General features: G+C 55.9%; 4 protein-coding genes and 1 further gene across 4 annotated transcripts; 2 read left to right on the forward strand and 3 right to left on the reverse strand.

Annotated features, from left to right (window-relative positions):
* Positions 1-348: 348 nt before the first annotated feature.
* Positions 349-976, reverse strand: HER10_EVM0013407.
* Positions 977-3,250: 2,274 nt separating this feature from the next.
* HER10_EVM0003067 (glycosyl hydrolase family 3 N terminal domain-containing protein) lies at positions 3,251-5,608 on the reverse strand (the record flags this gene model as incomplete). Its single annotated transcript, XM_035472753.1, has 3 exons — positions 3,251-3,660; positions 3,729-5,103; positions 5,180-5,608. 3 exons carry the CDS (start codon positions 5,606-5,608, stop codon positions 3,251-3,253), a joined length of 2,214 nt encoding a protein of 737 aa, XP_035326668.1.
* A 2,830-nt stretch (positions 5,609-8,438) lies between these two features.
* Positions 8,439-10,400, forward strand: HER10_EVM0005796 (uncharacterized protein). The gene is made up of 2 exons (XM_035475400.1): positions 8,439-8,785; positions 8,847-10,400. The coding sequence occupies exons 1-2, from the start codon at positions 8,674-8,676 to the stop codon at positions 10,112-10,114; spliced, it is 1,380 nt and encodes a 459-aa protein (XP_035326873.1). The 5' UTR covers positions 8,439-8,673; the 3' UTR covers positions 10,115-10,400.
* A 93-nt stretch (positions 10,401-10,493) lies between these two features.
* HER10_EVM0007432 (eukaryotic aspartyl protease) lies at positions 10,494-13,940 on the reverse strand (the record flags this gene model as incomplete). Its single annotated transcript, XM_035476987.1, has 2 exons — positions 10,724-13,940; positions 10,494-10,669 (listed from the first exon to the last, which is right to left on the reverse strand). Exons 1-2 carry the CDS (start codon positions 11,907-11,909, stop codon positions 10,494-10,496), a joined length of 1,362 nt encoding a protein of 453 aa, XP_035326992.1. The 5' UTR covers positions 11,910-13,940.
* Positions 13,941-18,608: 4,668 nt separating this feature from the next.
* On the forward strand, positions 18,609-20,013 carry HER10_EVM0005059 (uncharacterized protein; the record flags this gene model as incomplete). The annotated part of the gene is made up of 2 exons (XM_035474684.1): positions 18,609-18,980; positions 19,066-20,013. The coding sequence occupies 2 exons, from the start codon at positions 18,609-18,611 to the stop codon at positions 20,011-20,013; spliced, it is 1,320 nt and encodes a 439-aa protein (XP_035326829.1).
* Between the last annotated feature and the right edge of the window lie 643 nt (positions 20,014-20,656).

A 20,656-nucleotide genomic window follows, 5' to 3' on the forward strand; every position in this document is an offset into this window, starting at 1 on the left:
AGCAAATTATTGGTCTGTACAAGTTTGAATTTACACGCGTCGTGAGACGCCTAAAGGTATCTGAGTAGGCCAGCGAGGCCATCGATATCGGCTTCCCTGAATATTCCCATGTCAAAACGTCCACCTCTTGCTTCTCTCTAATGCACTAGCCGTGCAGGTATATAGTAGTAGACAGTAACATCATTACGAGTAAAACCACCCCAAAAAACGCCAGTCGTAATCAAATAGTCATCAACGCATCCGAGTCTCTCTACCAGCCTCCGTGGTGGCCATGATGTCCGTGGTGACCGTGGTGACCACCCCCGTGATGAGGAGGCCCGCCGTGGTGTCCATGCTTCTCACGTCCCATCAGCGAACCGACCAGACCGCCGAAGCCACCGGAAGAGTGGTGGCTTCCGCCGTGGTGCGGCGGACCATGGTGCGGCGGACCGTAGTGGTGGCCTCCGTAGGGTGGCGGGGGAGGTCCGCCGTGGTGGTGGTGGTGATGACCTCCGTAGTGATGGGGAGGCGGGGGCGGAGGAGGCGGCGGGTGGTGGTGTCCGTGATGCCCGTGGTGTCCGTGGCTGTGGCTGCTGCTGGAGTGATGACTTCCACTCAACCTGTGCTCCAGCTTATTCGCGACCACTGCGCCGCCCAGAGCACCCGCCACGGCGCCGAGCTTGCCCCCGAGGAACTTCTTTCCCGCGTACCCTCCCGCCGCGCCGCCGCCGATGGTGGAGACGAGGCCGCGTTCGCCTTCTTGGCCAGTGCCGAGTTGGGCGTCGTAGCCTGGTGGACCGGTGGATCGGGAGCGGTGGTGGGAGGAGGAGCCGGGAAGGCCGAGAGAGGAGAAGGAGGAGTGAGGGCGTTCCGAGTTTGCGGAGCGGGGGCGGTAGCCTGCGCTGTCTATGAGGGGGCCTGCGGAGAGGTGGCGGGAGGAGGAGCCTGGTGTGTGGGTGTTTTGGCGGGTGCCGCCGTAGTAGTCTTGTGCTGACATTTGAGTTTGAGTTTGTTGTGTTGATGTTGTTGTGTTGATGATGTTGTGGTGAGGGTGTGTAAGTGGTCTTGTATTCGCTTCTCGAGGTTTGGGTATAAGTGGCGAGTTTGTTGATGAGCAAGATATTAATGAAAGTAAATGGGGACAGAGACTGGGGGACACCAGCCTTAAGTAAACCGGTCGTCTGAACAGGTTCACAGGGGAACCAGTCCAAGCTGGGGGGAGTGATCAAGGCATGACTGTGACTTGGAGAGAAACCTAAGCTTCGCGACGAGGATGGATCCCGGGAGCGGCGCAAGGTCGCGCTGGGGCGGAGTTTTCGGGCTTGGATGTGGTGGTAGGTAGGGAATTGCGTAAGGCGGCGGCCCCTCTTTTTGGTGTCACTTTACATTCAAGAGGTACATACACACTACGCAGTACACACTCGCTCCCGCGTCCATCCCTTCACGGACGCTCCACATGGTCGCCGGGGCTCAGCGCCCAACAGGTTGATATTACACGTAATTCACGATGGGCAGGTCATTCTTCTCCGCGGGGATGATTCGACACGCGTTTGATGTGTTTGTGCCTTGGCTGTATCGTCTGGCCGCGCTAGTGGGCGAGACAGATGGTCATTATGCCGAGTCTTTGGATACCGTCACGGGATTCTCATGGAATGTACTTGTGCACCACGTTCTGCAGAGATGTATCTCTGTATGGAGTATGAGGGATGGGGTATATTTGTGTGGGACGGAACGTCTGATGTGTGAGAGAGAAGATCGTATGCTCGTCATTGTTTGCCCTGACATTATGCCTGGTGCCTTGACCTTACTCTCAGTCTGTTTTGTTCGGATATACAGGTACAGACGGGAAGAGACGCAAGGTAGCGTTCCATCTGCAAACACACCTTAATTTTTGCTTATTCGCGGGTTGTGGATTACCGGACCTGCAGGCGGCAGATTGCGAATGCACGGCAGATTCCCACAAGGCGCATGCTAAGAATATCGAATCGGTGCTGGGCGAAGTCGGCGGGGGAGATGCGAGATTGCCGGCTGGGGTCTAAGGGTCGATAGGGCAAGGTGAGAGTAAATGTGAGCACTGAAAATAAGGACTGAGGACTGAAAGTGAGCCTGAGAGTGAGAGTGAAAGTGAGAGTGAAAAGTAGAGGTGAGTGAGTTCGGGGGAGGCGGTGCGCTAGGCCCCATCAGGTGGCTCCACTTTCTCTTTCGGGATGGACCATGTCACCCTCCGTCCCGTGCTTCGGGTCTTCGGCGTTAGGGGTCCCAGTCGGCGAGTCCGGAGAGCCACCGCGATTGCGTCCTCACCTTTACTATCGTCAACCACCGCCTCTCTCTACTCTATAGGCTACAATTCACAGCAGTCGCCTTCATCAACAACGTCATTCTGAGGCTCCGTGAGGGCTTCAACTACCTCCGCAATCGGTCTCGTCATCTTCTACGGTTCACCTCTGCTGCTGACTGCACCACCCTCGGCTACACTCGCATCTTGACATGAGATTATCCCCAGGCACAAAACTTACGTGGGGATAACCTTCATCCCAGCTCAGCCTCACAGACACCTCAGACCGCGCCCACTGCCTCGCAGACGCAATTCAACCCCGAGTCACTTTTGTTTTGGAAATCTTCAGATCACATCACGTTTTGAATGCAATACCTTATTATTTCCGGTCCTCGCGCTTCTCCACGGCTATAACAACTTCACACTACAAATCTACAGATCTCTGTAGACTGGCCGTACTCTAACAGCCAAGACGGCAGACACGGCTCCATAGCAGCAAGGTTCGCCTGTTCGTCGCCGACTCATGAGAAGCATGAGGCCAGTACCATCCTAATCTGCCCAGATTGAGGCCCACCCCGCTTTCTTCTAGAACATGTCGAAACATTTTCTAGGTTCTCGAAAAGATGCCCGAGCCTCACTCGCGCCGCGCTGGAGCTTGGAGCAGGGATGGGACTCCAAAGTCTGAACCCGCGCCACAGTCCCCACATCGGCATCTCGGAGACTTCGCCCACATTCCCGAACGCGAGACGGCGAGAGCCCACTGCCGTGGCGGAACCTCGACCGCTCCGCCGCGTGTTCGCTTCCGCCAAGCCACTATTCCCGTGTCACCCGGCCCGACGTGGTTCGAACTGCGCCTGGTATGTCAGTAGACTTGGAACCTCATCACGCCTCACGTGAACATCCCGCCGGCCGGGCCTCAATTCAAGGTACTGGAGTTTTTGTTGCAACATTATCGTCTCATTACATCGTTCGATATGCTAGAAACCTAATACAATTCTAGGACACGACCAGGCTTCCCTCCAACGCCAGGTTTCTGCTCGACGCTCCAACCTTGACGGTAAACGTACCCGCCGGCACAACCCAGTTCTGGCTTGCGACATCCCAGTAGCTCAGGTCTTTCCTTCTAAGGTTGAACGTTGCTACTGCTGATTCGCCCTCGCCGAGCCTTAACTTCTCGAATCCGCGGAGCTGCTTCGGCGGAGACAGGGGCGCGCCGGCCGGGAGGGTGAGGTACAGCTGCGCGATCTCGGCGCCGGCGATGGATCCCGTGTTCTTGATGGTCGCCGTTACGGTGGCAACGACTTCGAAGAGATCGGCGCGGCCACCGGGGACCACTTGGCCGACGGCCGGGCCGGCTGTAGCTGTGGATGTGACGCTGATGTCCGAGTAGGTAAAGTTGGTGTATGCTGCATATTTCATTAGCATGGCCTTCCAAGTGAAGCGTCAATCCTCCCCTAGAGCACAAAAGACTTACACAATCCGAAACCAAACTCGTAACGCGGCTCAATGCCAGCCCGGTCAAAGTGGCGATAGTCGATAAAGATGCCCTCGGCAAAGTTATCCTCGAGCGTCTTGGACACCGCAGTGCCGTAGTCGGCGACACTCTTGCCAATCGTATACGGCAGCTTTCCGTTGGGGTTCGTCGCGCCCCAGAGGATGTCAACCAGCGCATTGCCAGTCTCCTGCGACCCGAGCCCAGCCCATACAATGGCCTTGACGCCGGGCTGCGCGAGGATCGTCTCGAGAATGATGGGCCCGACGCTGTGCACCACGACCACGACGTTATCGTTGACTGCCGCCGCGGCCTTGACGAGCTCGTTGCCGTTGTGCCACGGGTCCAGCGTGTTGCGGTCGCCAATGTTGCCATCGACGGTGATGTAGCCCTCGCCCGAGTCCGACGTGATGAAGACAAACGCGGCATCGGCGCCGGCGGCCGCGGTAGCGCCCTGCTGCGCGTCGTCGGTGCTGCTGGCAGATACCTCCGTGCCGTCCTGCTGCGCGCGCTCCCGGATCGCGTCGAGGGGGGCGACGAGGTAGGGGTAGTCTACCGTTCCGGAACCCCACCCCATGCCGAGGGTGCCGTTGTTGCAGCTGCGGTCGTAGCAGGCGTTGATGCCGGCCGGGTTATTCACGGTCGAGGACCCGATGACGGCGATTTTTTTAGGCGCCTTGAGCGGGAGGATGGCGCCGTCGTTCTTGAGCAGCACGATGCCGTCCCGCGCCGTGGCGCGCACGTTGTCCTTGTGCGTGCCCTGGACGTTGGCCGCGAGGTTGACGGGCGGGTACTCGCCCTGGTCCTGGCCGAGGAGGTACCACGCCGCGAGGATCCGGCGGACTTTATCCTCGATGGTGGTCAGCGAGACGGTGCCGTTCTCCACGACCGTCTTGAGCTGCGGGCCCCACCACACGGAGCTGGGGTCGTTGTTGTAGTTTGCGCCCGGCATCATCATGTCCAGCCCGGCCTCGGCGCCGCTGACGGTGCCCGTGGTCGCGTACCAATCCGTCATGACGTACCCGGGGAAACCCAGCTCTTCTTTGAGGAGCTTGGTCATGACGGCGTCATTTTCGCAGGCCCAGGTGCCGTTGATTTTGTTGTAGGAGCACATTACCGAGGCGACGTTGGCGTGGACGGCCTCGGCGAAGGGCCAAAGGTAGAGCTCGTGCATTTCCCTGTCGCCGACGTTGCTGCTGATTGTCTCGCGGTTGAGTTCTTGCTCGTTGACAATGTAGTGCTTTGCCGTTGCTTGGACACCAGAAGACTGCATGCCCTCGATAGTCTCTCTGGTTGCGATGCCCATGAGATACGGGTCTGGGCCGAAGCCCTCCCAGTTTCTACCGGCATTTGGTGTCTGTTTCAGGTTTTCGACAGTCAGCCATATTTCTTTGAATCTCAAGTGCGACAGTTCACGGAATCCGAGAACCTACTTTACCCAAAGCACCACACGCAGGACCAAGCATAACATGAACACCGACGCCCCTCGCCTCAGCAGCTTTGAACGCGCCCCTCTGCCGAATCAGCTCGACGTCCCACGTCGCCGCCGCCTGGATACCGGGCACGAAGGCCGTCACGCTGCTGGCGTAGCGGACGCCGAGGGGCCCGTCTTGGAGACAGAGCGAGGGGTAGTTGATGGAGGACGCGGGCGAGGTGTTACCGACGCAGAGGCCCTTGCCCCAGCCGATACCCGAGACGATGCCAATCTTTTCGTCGAGGGAGAGCTTGGCAATGGCGGCTTCGGCTTTGGCGTAGGCTGCGTTCCATTCCGGGGTGCGGACGGGGCTGCCGCCTCCCGTGGAGTTTTGCGCGCTGGCGAGGCAAGCCGCTGCGGCGAGGAATGCGATCTTGGGGAGATGCATCTTGAGAAAGGAGCGTTTAGGTCTGTGGGACGGATGGTAAGAGAAGCGAAGGTGTGTGGCCGCCGGGGGTCTTCGCCTTTATATGTCCCCGGAGGCCTGAAGCTCATGAGCTTTTTGGGAGCTTCCCTCCCCGCTTGAGGGGCAGTGACGATCCACACCGTTCAGTAAACCAGAGAGGTCTAGCCAAGCTGCCGAGGACATGGGGAAGAGGACAGAGGTCGTCATTCCTGCAGGGTCAATCTGCGTGAATTGGGCTCGGTATGTCCCTGTGATCTCATGTCCCGCGGCAAGGACATGTATGGTTCCGTGGCCCAGTGGTTGGCATAGTATAAATTGCCAATTGGCCCCCTTCATGTCTTGGCCCTGTGCGTCTACATTAAGGGGGCAACTTTAGAGTTGAGCCGTTCTCCATACTTTTGAGTCGGCATGTTCGGTAGTAGTATCCAGCGGCTTGGTATTGATCATCCCTTCCCAAGATCCATGGTTGGTGATTATTATTCAGTATAGGTAGTATTCGTTGACCACATGTTTTGTGCGTTCATCCCATAAAAGTAACCATGGATATGTGCCGCTAGAGAACTGTGGCCACATCGCGGCGGCTGCTCCCCTCCGGTTTGGAGAAATGGGAGAAGATCGTCCCGGAACAGAATGTCGGACTGCGTTGGTCTCTCAGGTGACATTGACATTGCCGTAGGGTTGCATTCGATCTCTTGGAAGCCGGGGCATGAGGTGATGTACATGATGGGCACATGCAAATGAGGGGAAAACTCCAACTGATCCACGGTCTTCTCAGTCTTGCTTAAAAGTATTCCCGCGAATGGACACCCGTTCACAAGACGTCGGGCCGTCTGCCGCAAGACCCAATTGCAATAGAGCGGTTATTTGCTATTGTTCTGAATTGCCGTACACCATCAATGATTATTCGCTCGAAAGCGAGTTCGGGCCATAGCCGGTTGAATGTCGTGGCCCCCTGAACGCAATTAAATGACGTTGTGAATCTTAACTTATTAAATGCCGGCCCGCTTGCAACCCCGCGTTGGGATGCCCGCTCGGCGGTCGCTTTTTGGGGACCCCGGGGGTAAGGGAACGGCGGTGGGCGGAAATTTGAAGCTCCCCTCATTTTCTTTACCTTTGGAGAGCAAGAAAGGATGAACTCTTCCGCATACTCATGTTGGCATCTCTGACGCAATGCCAATGGTGTGTCGACTGCTTCGTAGCGAAGTGCCTCCTCATTCAGGTCCTGTTGTGTTACGCTGATGTTGTTTAAACTTGGCTGGTAGTTACACACAAGCTAGACTGCATACAATAGAAAATACACAACATACTTTAGGTTCACAAGAAACGCGCAACTGGTTGGCTCCAACTCGGAGAAGTTCTCCCAGACTCTTAGGCGTCTGCATCGGGAACGCAAAGATGAACACCAGCATTTAAGGTTGTGCGCAAGCTCGGCCGAGGACTGCTAATAGTGTCTAAAATGACACTTTCACGCGCATACCTAATTCTCTTAACCTTACCTCCTACACAGCGGAGCAAAGAGGAGAAGATAAAGCTAATCGAATAGGAGTTCTTCCATGAAACAACTGCCAGTGAACCTAATTCACTGCCCCTGAACCATATGTCGACCGTGGTGAGTTAATTGTGCATAAACTTTTGGGGATGAACATGGATGGGTGATGCACCAAACGTACTGAGCCGAACTGTGCTCAAGGACTGAATTGAGTAAATAGTAACACTCAATCCCGCCTAAGTACACAAAAACTGTCTCCAAAGAGTAAAAACTAGATGGAAAATGCAAGAAATAGCAAAAAAATATGTGAAGATGCGGCCAGTGTGGATTGAACACACGACCTTCAGATTAAGTGATTGAAGTTAACTTCAGTCTGACGCTCTCCCAACTGAGCTATGTCCGCCACAATCTTCGATGACGATCTCGGCTGCTTATCGTCCTGAGTAGGTCGCGTGCGAGCTCGCGTGCGATAAAGTCGAATCTCCCGTCTCGCTGATGTTGAAGAAATCACGGAAGGTTCTTGCAATAAGACTTCTCAATCGCCATGGAATTTAATAAGATGACCAACGCAAACAACCAAAGAGTTGCAAGTTGCCCTCTCACCTCTGTAGCCGATTCGAGTCATATAGGCGCCCCACCGCTTAGCGACACTCTCGCGGAAACGATCACTAGGATAAAATTGTTCAGAGTCATAACTTTACTGGAATTCGCAGCGTTAAGGATGGAACTAGGTTGTACGGGTAGTCTCAACAGATCCGGCTCCTTTACGAGTTCCCGAAAATCTAAAGGTGCTCAATTCAAAGAGCAGCTGCTCTCTAATCCGCCAACTATCGGGTGGTTTCGTACTTCAACCGCCGTGCCTCCGTGTTCGTAGACCGATTGAGCCCGCCGGAATCTGACATGCTCGTCAACATGTAGTTTCAAGATGCACGAGAGGATCGCGATCCTACACATGTTACAAATCAATTCACCATTAGGAACGGTAAACCTGCCATCTGCTCATCCCTAGCCTCGAGACATAAAGGTGACTCAGCCAAACAATGTTCGGTTAGACTCGGTCGGCGCATGATAGCTCGCAGTCGTTCCGCCCTTCACTAAGCCTTAAATTCCGTTAGACCCGTCCTCTGTCTGTAGTCCGCGCCCTGCGGACAACATGCAGGAGTATCAAGCGAGTGCTTCAGCGGGTCACCTGCGGGCTAACACTCCGATGGACCCATGCTCCGGGATGCGGAGGTGGACGCGGCTCGGCTCCCGCTCCTGTTTGGACTTAATCTTTTGTCTTGCATGGGGTTGATAGATAAACCATCAACCTCTTGTGAGTCAATGGCATCTTGAGGTACGACTCACATTCGAAAGTAATATTGGTATAAATAACATTGGATAGGACATTGTTAAAAAGTCAATTGATTCAGAACATCTTCATCTTTGTTCAATTCGTTCTCATTCAGTGAGAGCCTTATCATTGGAGAGGTTTCGGCATCACGTTACCGATATATCATCACCGATATATCATCACCGACAATACCATCTCCTCTCATCATCTAGAACCTCATTCATCATGGGTGAGCTCGCGGAAGAAACAAGCAAGCTCCAACTCGGCTCCACGCCGTTTGGCAAGCCAATGTTGAAAGAATTCCTCCACGACCCAGCTTATCACAACATGAACAATGGTATGGCATTCCCAACTCAACCGCATTTCATGTCCCGTTCACTAACAAAAATAAAACCCAGGCTCATTCGGCACCATTCCACGCCACATTCAAAAAGTCCTCCGTTCCTACCAAGACGAAACCGAGGCCCGCCCAGATCCCTTCATCCGCTGGACCTACCACGACCACCTCCGCGAGTCCCGCAAAGCGGTAGCAGAAATCATAAAGACCCCTCTCGACAGCACCGTCTTCGTCCCCAACGCCACGACGGGCGTCAACACGGTCCTCCGCAACCTGTCCTGGGAGGCCGACGGCCTCGACGAGATCCTCTACTTCTCCACAATCTACGGCGGCTGCGCAAAGACGATCGACTACATCGTCGACACCCGCTACGGCCGCGTCTCGGAGCGCGGCATCCCGTTGACGTACCCGATGGAAGACGCCGACGTCGTAGCCCTCTTCCGCTCCGCCGTCGCGCAATCCCGCGCCGAGGGAAAACGCCCCAAGATCTGCCTGTTCGACGTCGTCACCAGCTTGCCGGGCATCTGCTTCCCCTGGGTCGCCATGACGGCCGCCTGCCGCGAGTTGGGGGTGATGAGCCTCGTCGACGGCGCGCAGGGGATCGGGATGGTGCACCTCGACGTCGCGGCCGCCGATCCGGACTTCTTCGTGTCCAACTGCCACAAGTGGCTGCACGTCCCGCGCGGGTGCGCCGTCTTCTACGTGCCGGAGCGGAATCAGCACCTCGTGGCGTCGACGGTGCCGACGTCGCACGGGTACGTGCCGCGGTCCGGACAGGTTCGGTTTAATCCGCTGCCGAAGAGCAAGGACTCGCAGTTTGTGACGAATTTCGGGTTCAACGGGACGTTTGATAATAGCCCGAACATGTGTGTCAAACACTCGATCGAGTGGCGTAAGAGCCTTGGTGGAGAGGACAAGATTCTGGATTACCTCCAGACACTGGCCAAAAATGGCGGCAAGAAGATTGCTGCGATCCTCGGGACGTTTATCCTGGACAACAAGACGGAGACGTTGACAAAGTGCGCCATGATCAACGTTGCGTTGCCGATGGTGAGCGGTCCTGATGCAGAGTCTGTCTCGGTGGGTTCTGATGGCACGGTCACCGTTCCCGAGGCTGAGTCCGGAGCTGTGGGCGCCTGGCTTGTATCCAAGTTGATGGGTGAGTACCAGACTTTCCTGCCTATCTACAGGCACGATGGTCGTTGGTGGGTCAGGGTGAGTGCGCAGATTTTCCTCGACGAGTCCGACTTTGAGTGGACCGGCAATATGTTGAAGAGTCTGTGTGAGCGCGTGGGCAAACAAGAGTACAATACGGAGGAAAGCAAATAGAGTGTGAAGAGGCGCGGAGACGTTGAAGGAAAAAAACAATGTTTTTATATCACAATGCCATTCATTTACTATGCCGGCTAGAGAGCTCAGAGGATATCTAAGCTAGAATGAGGTTCACCATGTAGTCCCGCAAAACATCCCTTAGGTAGGGGAATATAAGACAAAAAAAGATTTCTCTGTAGTCGATCGTCTCAGAAGACGCCCATGACCATGGCGATTAACACGGCTTGGAGGACGACCATTAACCCTCCCTTGGCAGCCGTCAACCTCTGACTGCCGGACGTCGAGCCGGCGTTGTTCATGTTGTTCTCCCTGGACATCAAAAAAAGTGAATCCTAATGCCAAAAGAAGTAAAGTGTATTCACACGTGTGTCAATGCTTACGCCGCTGCGCCAGCGCCAGTCGCGGGTGCTGCCGCCTGTTGGCTGTTGACGACGTGCTCGGCCATGCCGAGGGACATGTTTCCACCGTTGAAGGCAACGAATTGCGACTTGAACATGATGTCTCCGTAGATCTGAAGCTTAGAGGTGGTTGCCTGGAGGCCACCGAAGCAGGCTGGAGGGTGTTAGTTGATGCTATAGACAGGCCATGGGATTTTGTTTGACTTACTCTGAGCGTCAACCTGGGCAAAGTTGATGTCGGCACCCTTGACACGGGCCATGTAAACACCGCCGATATCCATCATGAGATCGGGAAGCTGGGCGTTGCAGGGGAAGGTGATGCCGCCGACCTGCTGGTCCTGCTTGGCACCCTGGACCTGCTGGTAGTAGGCCTGGACCATGGGAGGGTTGGCGAGGATGAGAGTGGTACCGGTGTCGGCAATGGCCTGAGCACCGGCGGTACCCTGCTGGACCTGACCGCCGGCAACCTGGAACTTCTCACTGCTGAACTGCCAGAAACCGCTGGTGGTGTTGACGGGGATCCAGGCCATCTGGCCGGTGAACTTGGAGCTGTCGATGCGGCCAAACTCGTAGGCGCCGACGGTCTTCTTGCGGAGATCGGCGGTGAAGACGGGCTCGGCAAGGCTGGGCATGACGTTGTCGAAGAAGGTCTTCTGGGCCGTGGGCTTGACGGTGTTCAGCTTGGAGAAAGCAAGACCGAGAAGACCGTTGTTGGCGGTGTCCTGGACGAACTGCTGGGAGACGGCGGTGGCCATCTCGACTGCCTGCTCCTGAACGACGGCGCCGCCAATGTCGACGACGTCAGTTCCGACGACACCCTGAGCTCCGGAGCCATCACCGTAGCGGATAGAGAACTGCTGTCCGGAGAGCATCTTGGCGTTCGTGCTCTTGGTAGGGTCGTACAGCTGGTGACCGGTCTGGGATGTGGCGTCGAGCATGGAGGTGAAGACCCACAGATCGGAAGAACCACTGTCAAAGTCGACGTTGACCTCCTGGCCACCAATCTTGATGGGCGAAACGTACTCGACGTCGTTGCGGATCGGGGTGGCGGTGACGAGACCGGTTCCGGGTTGTCCAGCGGCGGCGGTCTGGTTCGTGGCGCCGGCGGCGAGAGACTTGAAGCCCTCGGCCTTGACGGGCTCGGGGCTGGGGTTCTGGGCCGCCATGGCGTCCATGGCATCCTGCAGGCCCTGCGGGATGGGCATGCTGTACTTGCGGTACGCCTTGATCAGCTGTCTCGGACCATTGTGACCGGCGAAGTTGTCGTTGGGCACTCTGGGGACGAGGAAGTGTCCTCGCTTTTGGATATTAGCGCGCTTCTCGACCGGGGAGGCGTCGGCAAAGGTCGACAGGAGGCCGTAAAGGACCAGCGACCGCAATGAAGTTGACTCCATGTTGATTGTGATGTAAAAAGGACGTCCGTCACCAGGCAGACAACTCTATGAACAGAGAGAGGATATAAAAACAGGCCACACCAGGCGGCTCTTTTGCTTGTTAATGAGAAGGACGAGGAGCTGTCTCCAGGGAGCCCTCAAAAGTGTAAAAAAAAAGGGGGAATTAAACAAGAGTCGTCGTGAATGAACGGAAACTGGTGACGGGGGGCGGGAGAAAGGAATAGAGGATGGCCAAGAAGAGAAGAGTAACCCAGGTCGGAAAAGAAGAAGAAGACGGTGGTGGACAAGGCCGAGTTAATGTTCAAAGTAGGAAAGTCAAGAGATGGCGACTGGCCCGGCTCAGAGAGCGAGGATTATACATGTTGCAAAAAATGGGACGACGACGTCGTGCGCTTGTTGCTTGGAGGCTCCAGGCGAGCCAAGTCTCAAGTTGTGATGCCCTGGTCACAGATTGTCCCGCTCAGCAAGGGGGCGTGCGCGTCCATGTCAAGCCGGGCCAACCCTGTGATGGACGGATCTGGCGTCGAACCGGTCGAACCACTGCAGAGGTTCTGACTGAGAGCGAAGGCGAGGTAGGAGAAGGAGGGCGAAGCCTGGAGGAGGAGGACCAGGGGAGGGTGTGTGCGCTTCCGCCTGGGATCGGGGTTCCCTCCCGTCAGTCAGGACCCAAGACATGAGTTGCGGCAACGAGGTGGATCTGGTAGCATGTTTGGAATTCTGCGAATACGTCGAGGAGAAGATCGGTCACAAGCAGGGGAGTCCCCTTACCCCACAGTTGACCAGGCCGTGATCCAGAGCAGGGATACTGGTCGATCGGTGCCGGGAGGCTAGCGCAGGGGATGGGGGAGAGGGGGGGGGGGGCAAGGAGAAGGGGGAATGTTGAGCTGTGGGTGTGGACGTGGATGGTGTGCATCTGTCTCTGCGTGACCGTTCTGACCTTTCCCATGCTCGCTTTCTGTTCGCAACTATGCGGAAGCCCGTTGAGGTAGGTCTGAGTGAGAGCCAAGAAATATCGTGCTTCGGATGTAAAGTCTCATGAGCCATGGAAACTGGCGAGCCGTTGATCTGAGGTCTCAATTAGCTTATTTCGACCCATTTAAGCGTGGTTGATTTGGCAGGTTGACAATGCGATATGATCCCGGTCTCTCTCTAATCACCATACCGGTAGATAGACAAGCAGTAGCAGCAACACCACCACCATCTCAGTCTGGTAAGGCACATGTACGTTTGGCGCCCGGCAGCGATGAGAAAAGCAGAAACGGTAAGGCGGAGGGCGCTGTCAGATCTCCCCTAGCGCCGACGCTCTTTCTCTGCCATAACTTACAAGGCTTACGTGCCGTAAGCTACTGCGAGAAAGACACAAGCTCGCCGCAGCCAAGCGTATGCTAGTCCTCGGGCGATGTTCTCGGGACCAGCTAGCCGGGCTGTCGCATTTAGAGCAGTCCTGGTGCAGATGGCCAGACAAGTTGTTCGTCACCCCCTTCTCCACTGGACGGCGATGGTGAGCCGAAGTTGGTCCCGTTGATCCAGAAGTCTAGGTCAAGTAAGCGTGGCTAAGCATTTAGACGACGTAGCAGGTAGATGTGGTGGCCCACGCATGTTCCCCACAGGCCTTATTCCAATTATCAAGTTGGATGCTGGATGCTGGATGCCGGCAAGCTGTCGAGTTGGGGCGGCTTCTCATCAGACAAAACACTGACAAAGAGGATGGCGAATATCCGACGATGGGCCAGAGAAAGAGCAGTGAAGTCAAGCAGCCAGCCAGCCTCAGGTGAGGAATGAGTAGGGTATAGACTGGATGCTGCTGCTGCTGCTGCTGCTATTCTTGGCCCCAAGCGTCAAACGGGTAATCCTTCCACGCCCTCGAGAACGAACCGGGTGTCTAGCCCTACCTAGTCGGTTGGAAACGAAAGGCAAAAAACAGAGAGGGAGTTTTCTTTGACCGACAGGAAGAAAACAGCATCATCCCCTCTTGGATTCAACTTCAAGGGGGGGAGGGGTCTCTCTCGCAGGGGAGGGGGGATCGAGCGCGGGAGAGCGGCGAAGGATGGGCGAGCGAGGATTCGACGGTGCATTCGACAGAGAAAGGAGGAGGACAGTATCCCGGGTGAATCTCGTCATTGGACCCCTCTGGTAAGTCAGCGTTCGCAGTTGTTTCCGCTTGGCGTTTCAGCGATCCCCATGGTTGCTCTCCCGTCGCCAGCTAAGCCTCGCGGCGCTTGGCGCAGTAGCGATGTGTCTGCAATGTGACTGCTGGGCAAAGCAAGACTTTTTGCCAAGGGCGATCTGGTCCACGGCCTCCACGGTCTACATGGCCTCCATGTTGCGGCCTGCTTAGCGAGCTAAGCTTTGGGATGTTGCGGAAGAGGGATACCGAACATAATTAGGTCGAGGGACTCTTCCCTATCGGATGAAGGAGAAACAAGTGCCATTGCTGAAGCCAAAACTGTCATTGTTTGCGGACCTCGGGCACGCCCCGGGGATAGGCAGGCACAGGCACAGGCACAGTCGCTGTCAGACCGTCAGGTTGACCATAGGCCGCATTCCTTAGTCTATCGTTCTCGCGTGTGCGTGTGGCACCTAGACAGACAGACAGCTGAATGACGGAGCCGCCTCCCGCCGCATAGCTTGGAACGAGGTCCTGTTCGACTAGGCCTCATCTCCCTTGATTAGATTCTAGTTTCTCTCTGACCATGGTCTCTGCGAAGAAAGAACCCCTTGGCCTTGCGATGACTTAGTTCAGGAGAAGGCGGTTTGGGGTTTGGGATCTTTGAAAACGCTGGCGAAGAGACAGGGCAATATCGGCAAGGTCGCTGACGTATCCACGGGTAAACGGCGCGGTCAACATCGTTTCTGACCAACGCGTGGTCCGGGTTGGAGTCAGCGAAGAGAGACAACGGAGACAACGGAGACAACGAGGCCCAATCGGTCGATGGTGGCCAGAGGTGTCCAGGCCAGACCAAGTTTTCAGTTGGCGGCTGTTGATGCTGGCTGGCAAGCTGTAGCCATGTTGCCAGCCAGGCATGGAGACCGACCGACCGCAAGAGACTCGAGAGAAGACAACAAATGATGATGGGTGGACTCGGAGAAGCCCCAGTCCCTCCTCCCCTCCCCTCCCCTCTGGATCCCCTCTGGAGTCTCAACTTCTCGTGAAGGCTCCCTCGTTCTCCTGGGGGTCCTCGTGGATGGACGTTGAGTCCAGTCTTTCTGTCGAGTGAGTGGACAGGCTGACAGGGCCTGAAACGGTCCACTGGAGATTCTGAGACAGAGTTGTGCGGCGGGATCCCAGCAGTAAAACTCCGAGCGGCCAAATGTTCCGAGCGGTCCATGTGCCCCGGGCGTAGCGAGGGGTCCATACACTGTCGGGTAGGTAGCGCCAAGTAGTGTAGCGCTTAACCCAGGCTGCAAGGTACGGGTACGCTACTTCGTACGTGCAGCAGCAGGTGTGAGTACTCGCAGCGTATCATTTGGCATGTTATTGTTAGTGCGGCGGCGAGCCGGTGAGAGCGTTCAACGTCGACGTCCATTCATCCATCCATCCATCCATCCATCCATCCCAAAGGCAACAAGGACATGGCTTGGGCTGGAGGCCTTATGAGAGAGTAAGTCGACCTTAGCAGCTCCCGGAAAGGCGAAGTGTCGGTGTCGCAGAACATGAGGCCTCGTTGCACGATTTGCAATACTGTTTGTCCTGTAGAGAAACGAATGTGACCGCCTTGCTGGCGCTGAGCGTCAAGTCATACCCGTAGATCCGTTTCCACTTCATGTTTTGCGACGACGGCTGACGCACTTCGCCTCGAATATTCGACGTTGCAGCCAGGCAGATCACCGCATCGTATCCCCAGGGACCTTACCAGATGGACCCCGAGACCGAAGTGTAAAGAGGCGAGAGAGAGAGAGAGAGAGAGTGAGAGTGAGAGAGAGCTCTAGAGGGATGAATGGATAGATCCCATCCCGGTAGCATATCATGTGCATCCATCCTATAAAGGCATTTGCTATGCGCTGAATGTACACAATGTGTGAAAATGGCATGATGACCATGGGGCGAGACAGGCAACCTTGAACTTGGGCTTGAAGCTAGGTACGCCGTTCAATTTGCGAGAAAACGGGACCCTGCCCTGCGGCCGGTACAAAGTTGAGATCAACTATAATCGGTCTGCTGCCGTGAGTCGAGAGTGGACTGCCCTAGGTAATGCCCATCATCTGAACCGGCGCAGGGCCACGGGAGACGTGGAAGAAAGTTGTCATGTCGGAGGAAGCAACTCTAAAAGCCAACCTAAAATGAAAAAAACGGTTGGACAAAGTAGTCTCTGTAGACACCTTGGACTAAAAAAGGTTGCTTTTTGCTCGGGTTTAGGCTCGGCGTAAAGATGGTTTGACGATAGTTAATGAATATGGGCGTGCAGTGCGGTGGTTGCGAGAGTAAATTGCCCGGCCTGAATGCGAACGGCTTAATTGGCAATCTCTGCATTGATTGCTGCCATCAGCGTCGAAAAGTCTGCGAGACGGGCGACTCGGACACCGTCCTTGGCGACTTGGCAAGGTGAGTAACTTTGAGGAGTAGTGTAATCGCCGGTACATAGAGGTGTCAGAGTCGGGTGGTTCAGAGTCAGCCAGAGTCAGCAACTCGCAGCACACACGGGTTGTTGGCTATTGCCCGGGGGCCACCACATCCGCTTACACCATCTTTCGTGTTCGGGAGTGCCACAGTAGTGATGGGTGCGCCCTTTGCAGCCCGAGGATCTAAAGGTCATTGTCTAAAGAAGGGAGGAACATGTGAGGCGGAGATGATGTTAAAGAAATGAGATGTGTTGGTATGTGACGTGATGACGGCAAACTCGCGATGAGGTCAGCGCCTGGGTTGAGGAGTCGAACAACCTTGAACTAACGAGTCGGAAATCTAATTTCAAGGTACTTTGCAGACCATCTCGGGGATTGCGATCCATTTCGGTACACTAGTCAGGGGAGCGTAGGCAAAAGAAAGCTTGATCTTGCATATGTTGGCTAAATAAAGTGGGAGGGAGTGAAGAAACGGGCTTGCAGGACCGCCCACGTTAAGGCGCAAAGTATGTCTGAATAGAGCTTTTGGAGGGGGAAACAAATGTACAGCGTACACAGTCAAAGAACAGACACAGCGACTCCATTAGACAAGCTTGGAGGATCACTTGCGAAGAAGTCTTGGTGTTTCTGCCAAGCCGGATGATGGCCGTGGCGGTGGTGGAGGTGGCTTGCCGTTTGAACTGGGGAAGACGAGCAGAGAACAAGTTGCTGCCTTACAGACAAGGCTTATGGAAAGGAAAACAGCGCTACGCCGAGATGGGTGAAATGACTAAGCACAGGCTGACCGGGACTAAAATGAAGATGCATGACTCCACGTGATCTGAGATGGTCAGTGCAGAAGCTGAGGTGGAGGCTAGTGTAAAGTCCGGCTGGCACGGGGATGGAAGATCATGGCTATCCACGTGCCGTCATGACTAATCATTCGGGAGCCGTGTTTCCTTTGGAAAGGAACCACCCGTGGGCACCTGACTGGCTGTCTGGAACTGTCTGGACCCCGACTCCGTCCCTCCAGCTCCTCTGAGCATAATCACAGCGAGCTAGTCCTGAAATGGATTAGAGCAAAGGGATGAGTCTGGTCCGGACCAATACCGGGGGACTCTCGTGGCTCCTGTCACCATTGGTAAAGGTACGGTACCACGCCCGGCTGCCGTCTGCGAGAGGAGAACGTGACTTTGCGCCCGACTCGCTCCCAATCAACCAAGTCACTTACTATCTATCAATGCCCCGCTTCGACTCTTCTCTCCGTTGAACTGTTGCTCGCATTATCCATCTGTATCTCGCCGGGTTCGTTCACGGTTCAGCTCCAGCCGCCAGCCAGCCTCGTGCATTTACCGCAAAGAGGTGAGCGCAGCCGCAAACCCGTACGGATACCCGCCCTCCACCACGCCCCAGGCTCCGCGACTCGCTCTCTCCTAGACTCCCAGACTCCCAGAGTCTTCCTCCCACGTCCCAACGCACGTAACAAACTGGAACGGGGCCCACGGCAGACAGTTGGTTCTTCCCCACGCCCAAACCCAACGTTCGTTCGCTTCCCAGTCTCGTGCAACGCAAACTCGACGAACCTCCGTCTGGGTCTGGGTCTCTCTCTCGGTCACACGCCCACCCGACAACTCTCACCCAACCAAACCAAACCAAACCAAACCTACCTACCACCAAACCCGCCCGCACCGCACCGCACCGCACCGTACAGGCTGCGCTACACGCCCCCCAATCCGTCCATCCATCCATTCATCCAAGGACCTTTGCGCGCGCCCTCTGTCTACTAATTTTTTTTTTGCTGCTCCCCTCCCGCCGCCACCGTCAGATCCAAACATCACGGCCCTGGCTGCCCGTTCCATCTCCGAACCCGGCCCATATTGGATCGCGACTCCCGTATACGAAAAGTAGGGGTCCAAGACATTACCGCCGCATAACGACCCTTATTGCCGCCACTAACCATCACCACCACCGCCGCCCATCTGTCCCCAACTGTCTGCCTGACCCCCCCCCCCCCTTCGACGCTTCGACGCTTGGGGGATACCCTTATCCTCCTTCGTCCTGCTCGGCCACTGCCATCCCTCCTCCTCGTCCTCCGCTCTCCGCTCTCCGTCCTCTAACCTCCCCGTTCCGTCTGCTCTCGTCGTCGACAAAAAGGACTCAATGTCAGACGATGAGTTCGGCGGCCCGGATGGCCCACCCGGCAGCGCCGGCGGAGACCGCGACAAGCGTGCACCGCGCTTCAGCTGGACGCCCGCCTACGAGGCCACCTTCTTCCGATCCCTTTGCGACTCGGTCCAGCTAGGCTTGCGCGAGAACCACTCCTTCAAGGCCGACGCCTGGGATCGCGCCGCCACCGCCCTTCGCGAGAAGCACGGCGCATATCCCACAAAGAGCCATCTCGTCAACAAGTCGGATAATGCGCGCAAGAAATTTCGTCTCTGGCGTGGCCTTCGCGAGGACCCCGAGTTCCTCTACAACCCGACCACCCGTACCGTCACCGCTTCTGAGGAGGCCTGGAAGGCGCATATCGAGGTACGTTGGTCGGGACGCGCGCGCGCGCGTATATTTTATGTATCACAGTCGTATCGGGCTTTTGTCGCTGACCCTTTCTCCGCAGAAAGAGCCGTTATCGCGCGCGTTGCGTGGTCGGCCGTTCGACCATGAATCGTTCATGGAAATTTTGTATCCTGACGTCGTCGGTTCCGGAGGTGCTCCCAAACGTATTATGAAGCCGAAGCGAAAGGGTCCCGATGTGATTCAAGGGTCTGAAGACCCGGATATGCCGGGCACCGCAGTCCTCGATCTTCAGGTTGAGCCGCCTTACGGGACCCCTTCACAAACGGGCATTAACCACCAAGTACAGCCTCGCGGCTCCGTAAGCCAGTCTCCCGTAGCACAAGTCCAACAACCCATGATACCCCAACAGCAACAGCAACATCAACCCCAGCAGCAGCAACAACAACAAATACAACAGCAGCAGCAACAGCACCAGCAACCACAGCAGCAACAACAACGGCCCACCTCCACCGCGATTCCGCCTAGGACGCATATCGCAGGCACGAGCGCTTTGACGCCCCCCGAGGAAACTGCCACAGGACGCAAGAGATTTCCCCAGCAGGTGTCGACATCCGACACCGGCGGCAAAGCCCCAACGGCGCCCATGGGGCCACCGGCGCAACCGGCAGAGAAGCGTCGACGTGTGTCGGGATACACGAACCCGGCGCAAGCATCAGGGTCAGGCGTATCAAACAGCCACAACCACGGCCACGGCAACGACGCGTCGACGGCAAACATGGTCTCCGCCGGCAAGCAGCTGATGGAGGACGGACTGATCAAGATCGCCGACGCTCTCCGCGGCCGGAGCCCGCCACGGTGGCCCGAGCAGGCGATTGACATCTTCTTCCGCGACTTCTCCGACGAAGACATGGACCTCCAGCTTAAGATTGCGGAGAAGGCTCTCGCGGATGACAACAAGGCCATGATCTTTTGCAAGATGTCGCCTGCGCTACGCAAGCACTGGGTCAAGCGCCTGAGAGAGTTGCACAACAACAGCCGCAACACGTAATGCCCTGTCGCTATGTGGTCTTGGGCAGCAGGCGCAAGAGGAGGAAGTGTAGGATTCGGGGTCGAGTACGGAGCGGCGTTTCGATCGATCGATGTAAGAAAGGCTTTATCGTGTGCGTGTGTGTGCGTATGTGCGTGTGGGCAAAGCGGGCAACGGCTAAAGGCAAGGCTTAGGTTGGCTTCAAACGGTTGAACAGAAGACTGGGTTGCGAAGGGCGTTTTGCTACAAAGGTGTCCGGGTCTGGGAAGGGTTCACAACGGGGTTGGAGGAGTTAGCAACCAAACGGCATAGCGACTTTGGGGGTGGGGTTGATGTTGAGCTTTGGCTAAACCTACCTTTTGTTTTTTCTTTCTCTTCGTCTTCCTTCTTATTTCTTCGTCTTCTCTCTCTTTTTTTCCCTGTATGATTTCTACGATCACCACCATACCATACCAGAAACTAACTCATGTGGAGGTTTAAACCGGAGGCGGAATAGCAGACCGGGCGGACGGACGGTCGGTCTCCTTTCTTAGTATATTCAATATTATTGTTGATATTGCCATCTGGTGTGCGGTATACCCTGGGTATCAGACTGAAGCTTATATTGGAATGTCGTGTTGGAATCTTATGAATGTTGGAATCGCGGTGTGGTGTCGTGAGGTCA

This window comes from Colletotrichum scovillei, assembly GCF_011075155.1.
Source record: "Colletotrichum scovillei strain TJNH1 chromosome Unknown Contig00011, whole genome shotgun sequence".
Classification (NCBI taxonomy): domain Eukaryota; kingdom Fungi; phylum Ascomycota; class Sordariomycetes; order Glomerellales; family Glomerellaceae; genus Colletotrichum; species Colletotrichum scovillei.

Excerpts from the sequence above, each read along its gene's own strand:
- HER10_EVM0005796 (XM_035475400.1), top strand. The coding sequence starts at position 8,674 with ATGGGTGAGCTCGCGGAAGAAACAAGCAAGCTCCAACTCGGCTCCACG. Across the intron at positions 8,786-8,846 it reads TTATCACAACATGAACAATG|GCTCATTCGGCACCATTCCA; the intron begins GTATGGCATTCC and ends AATAAAACCCAG.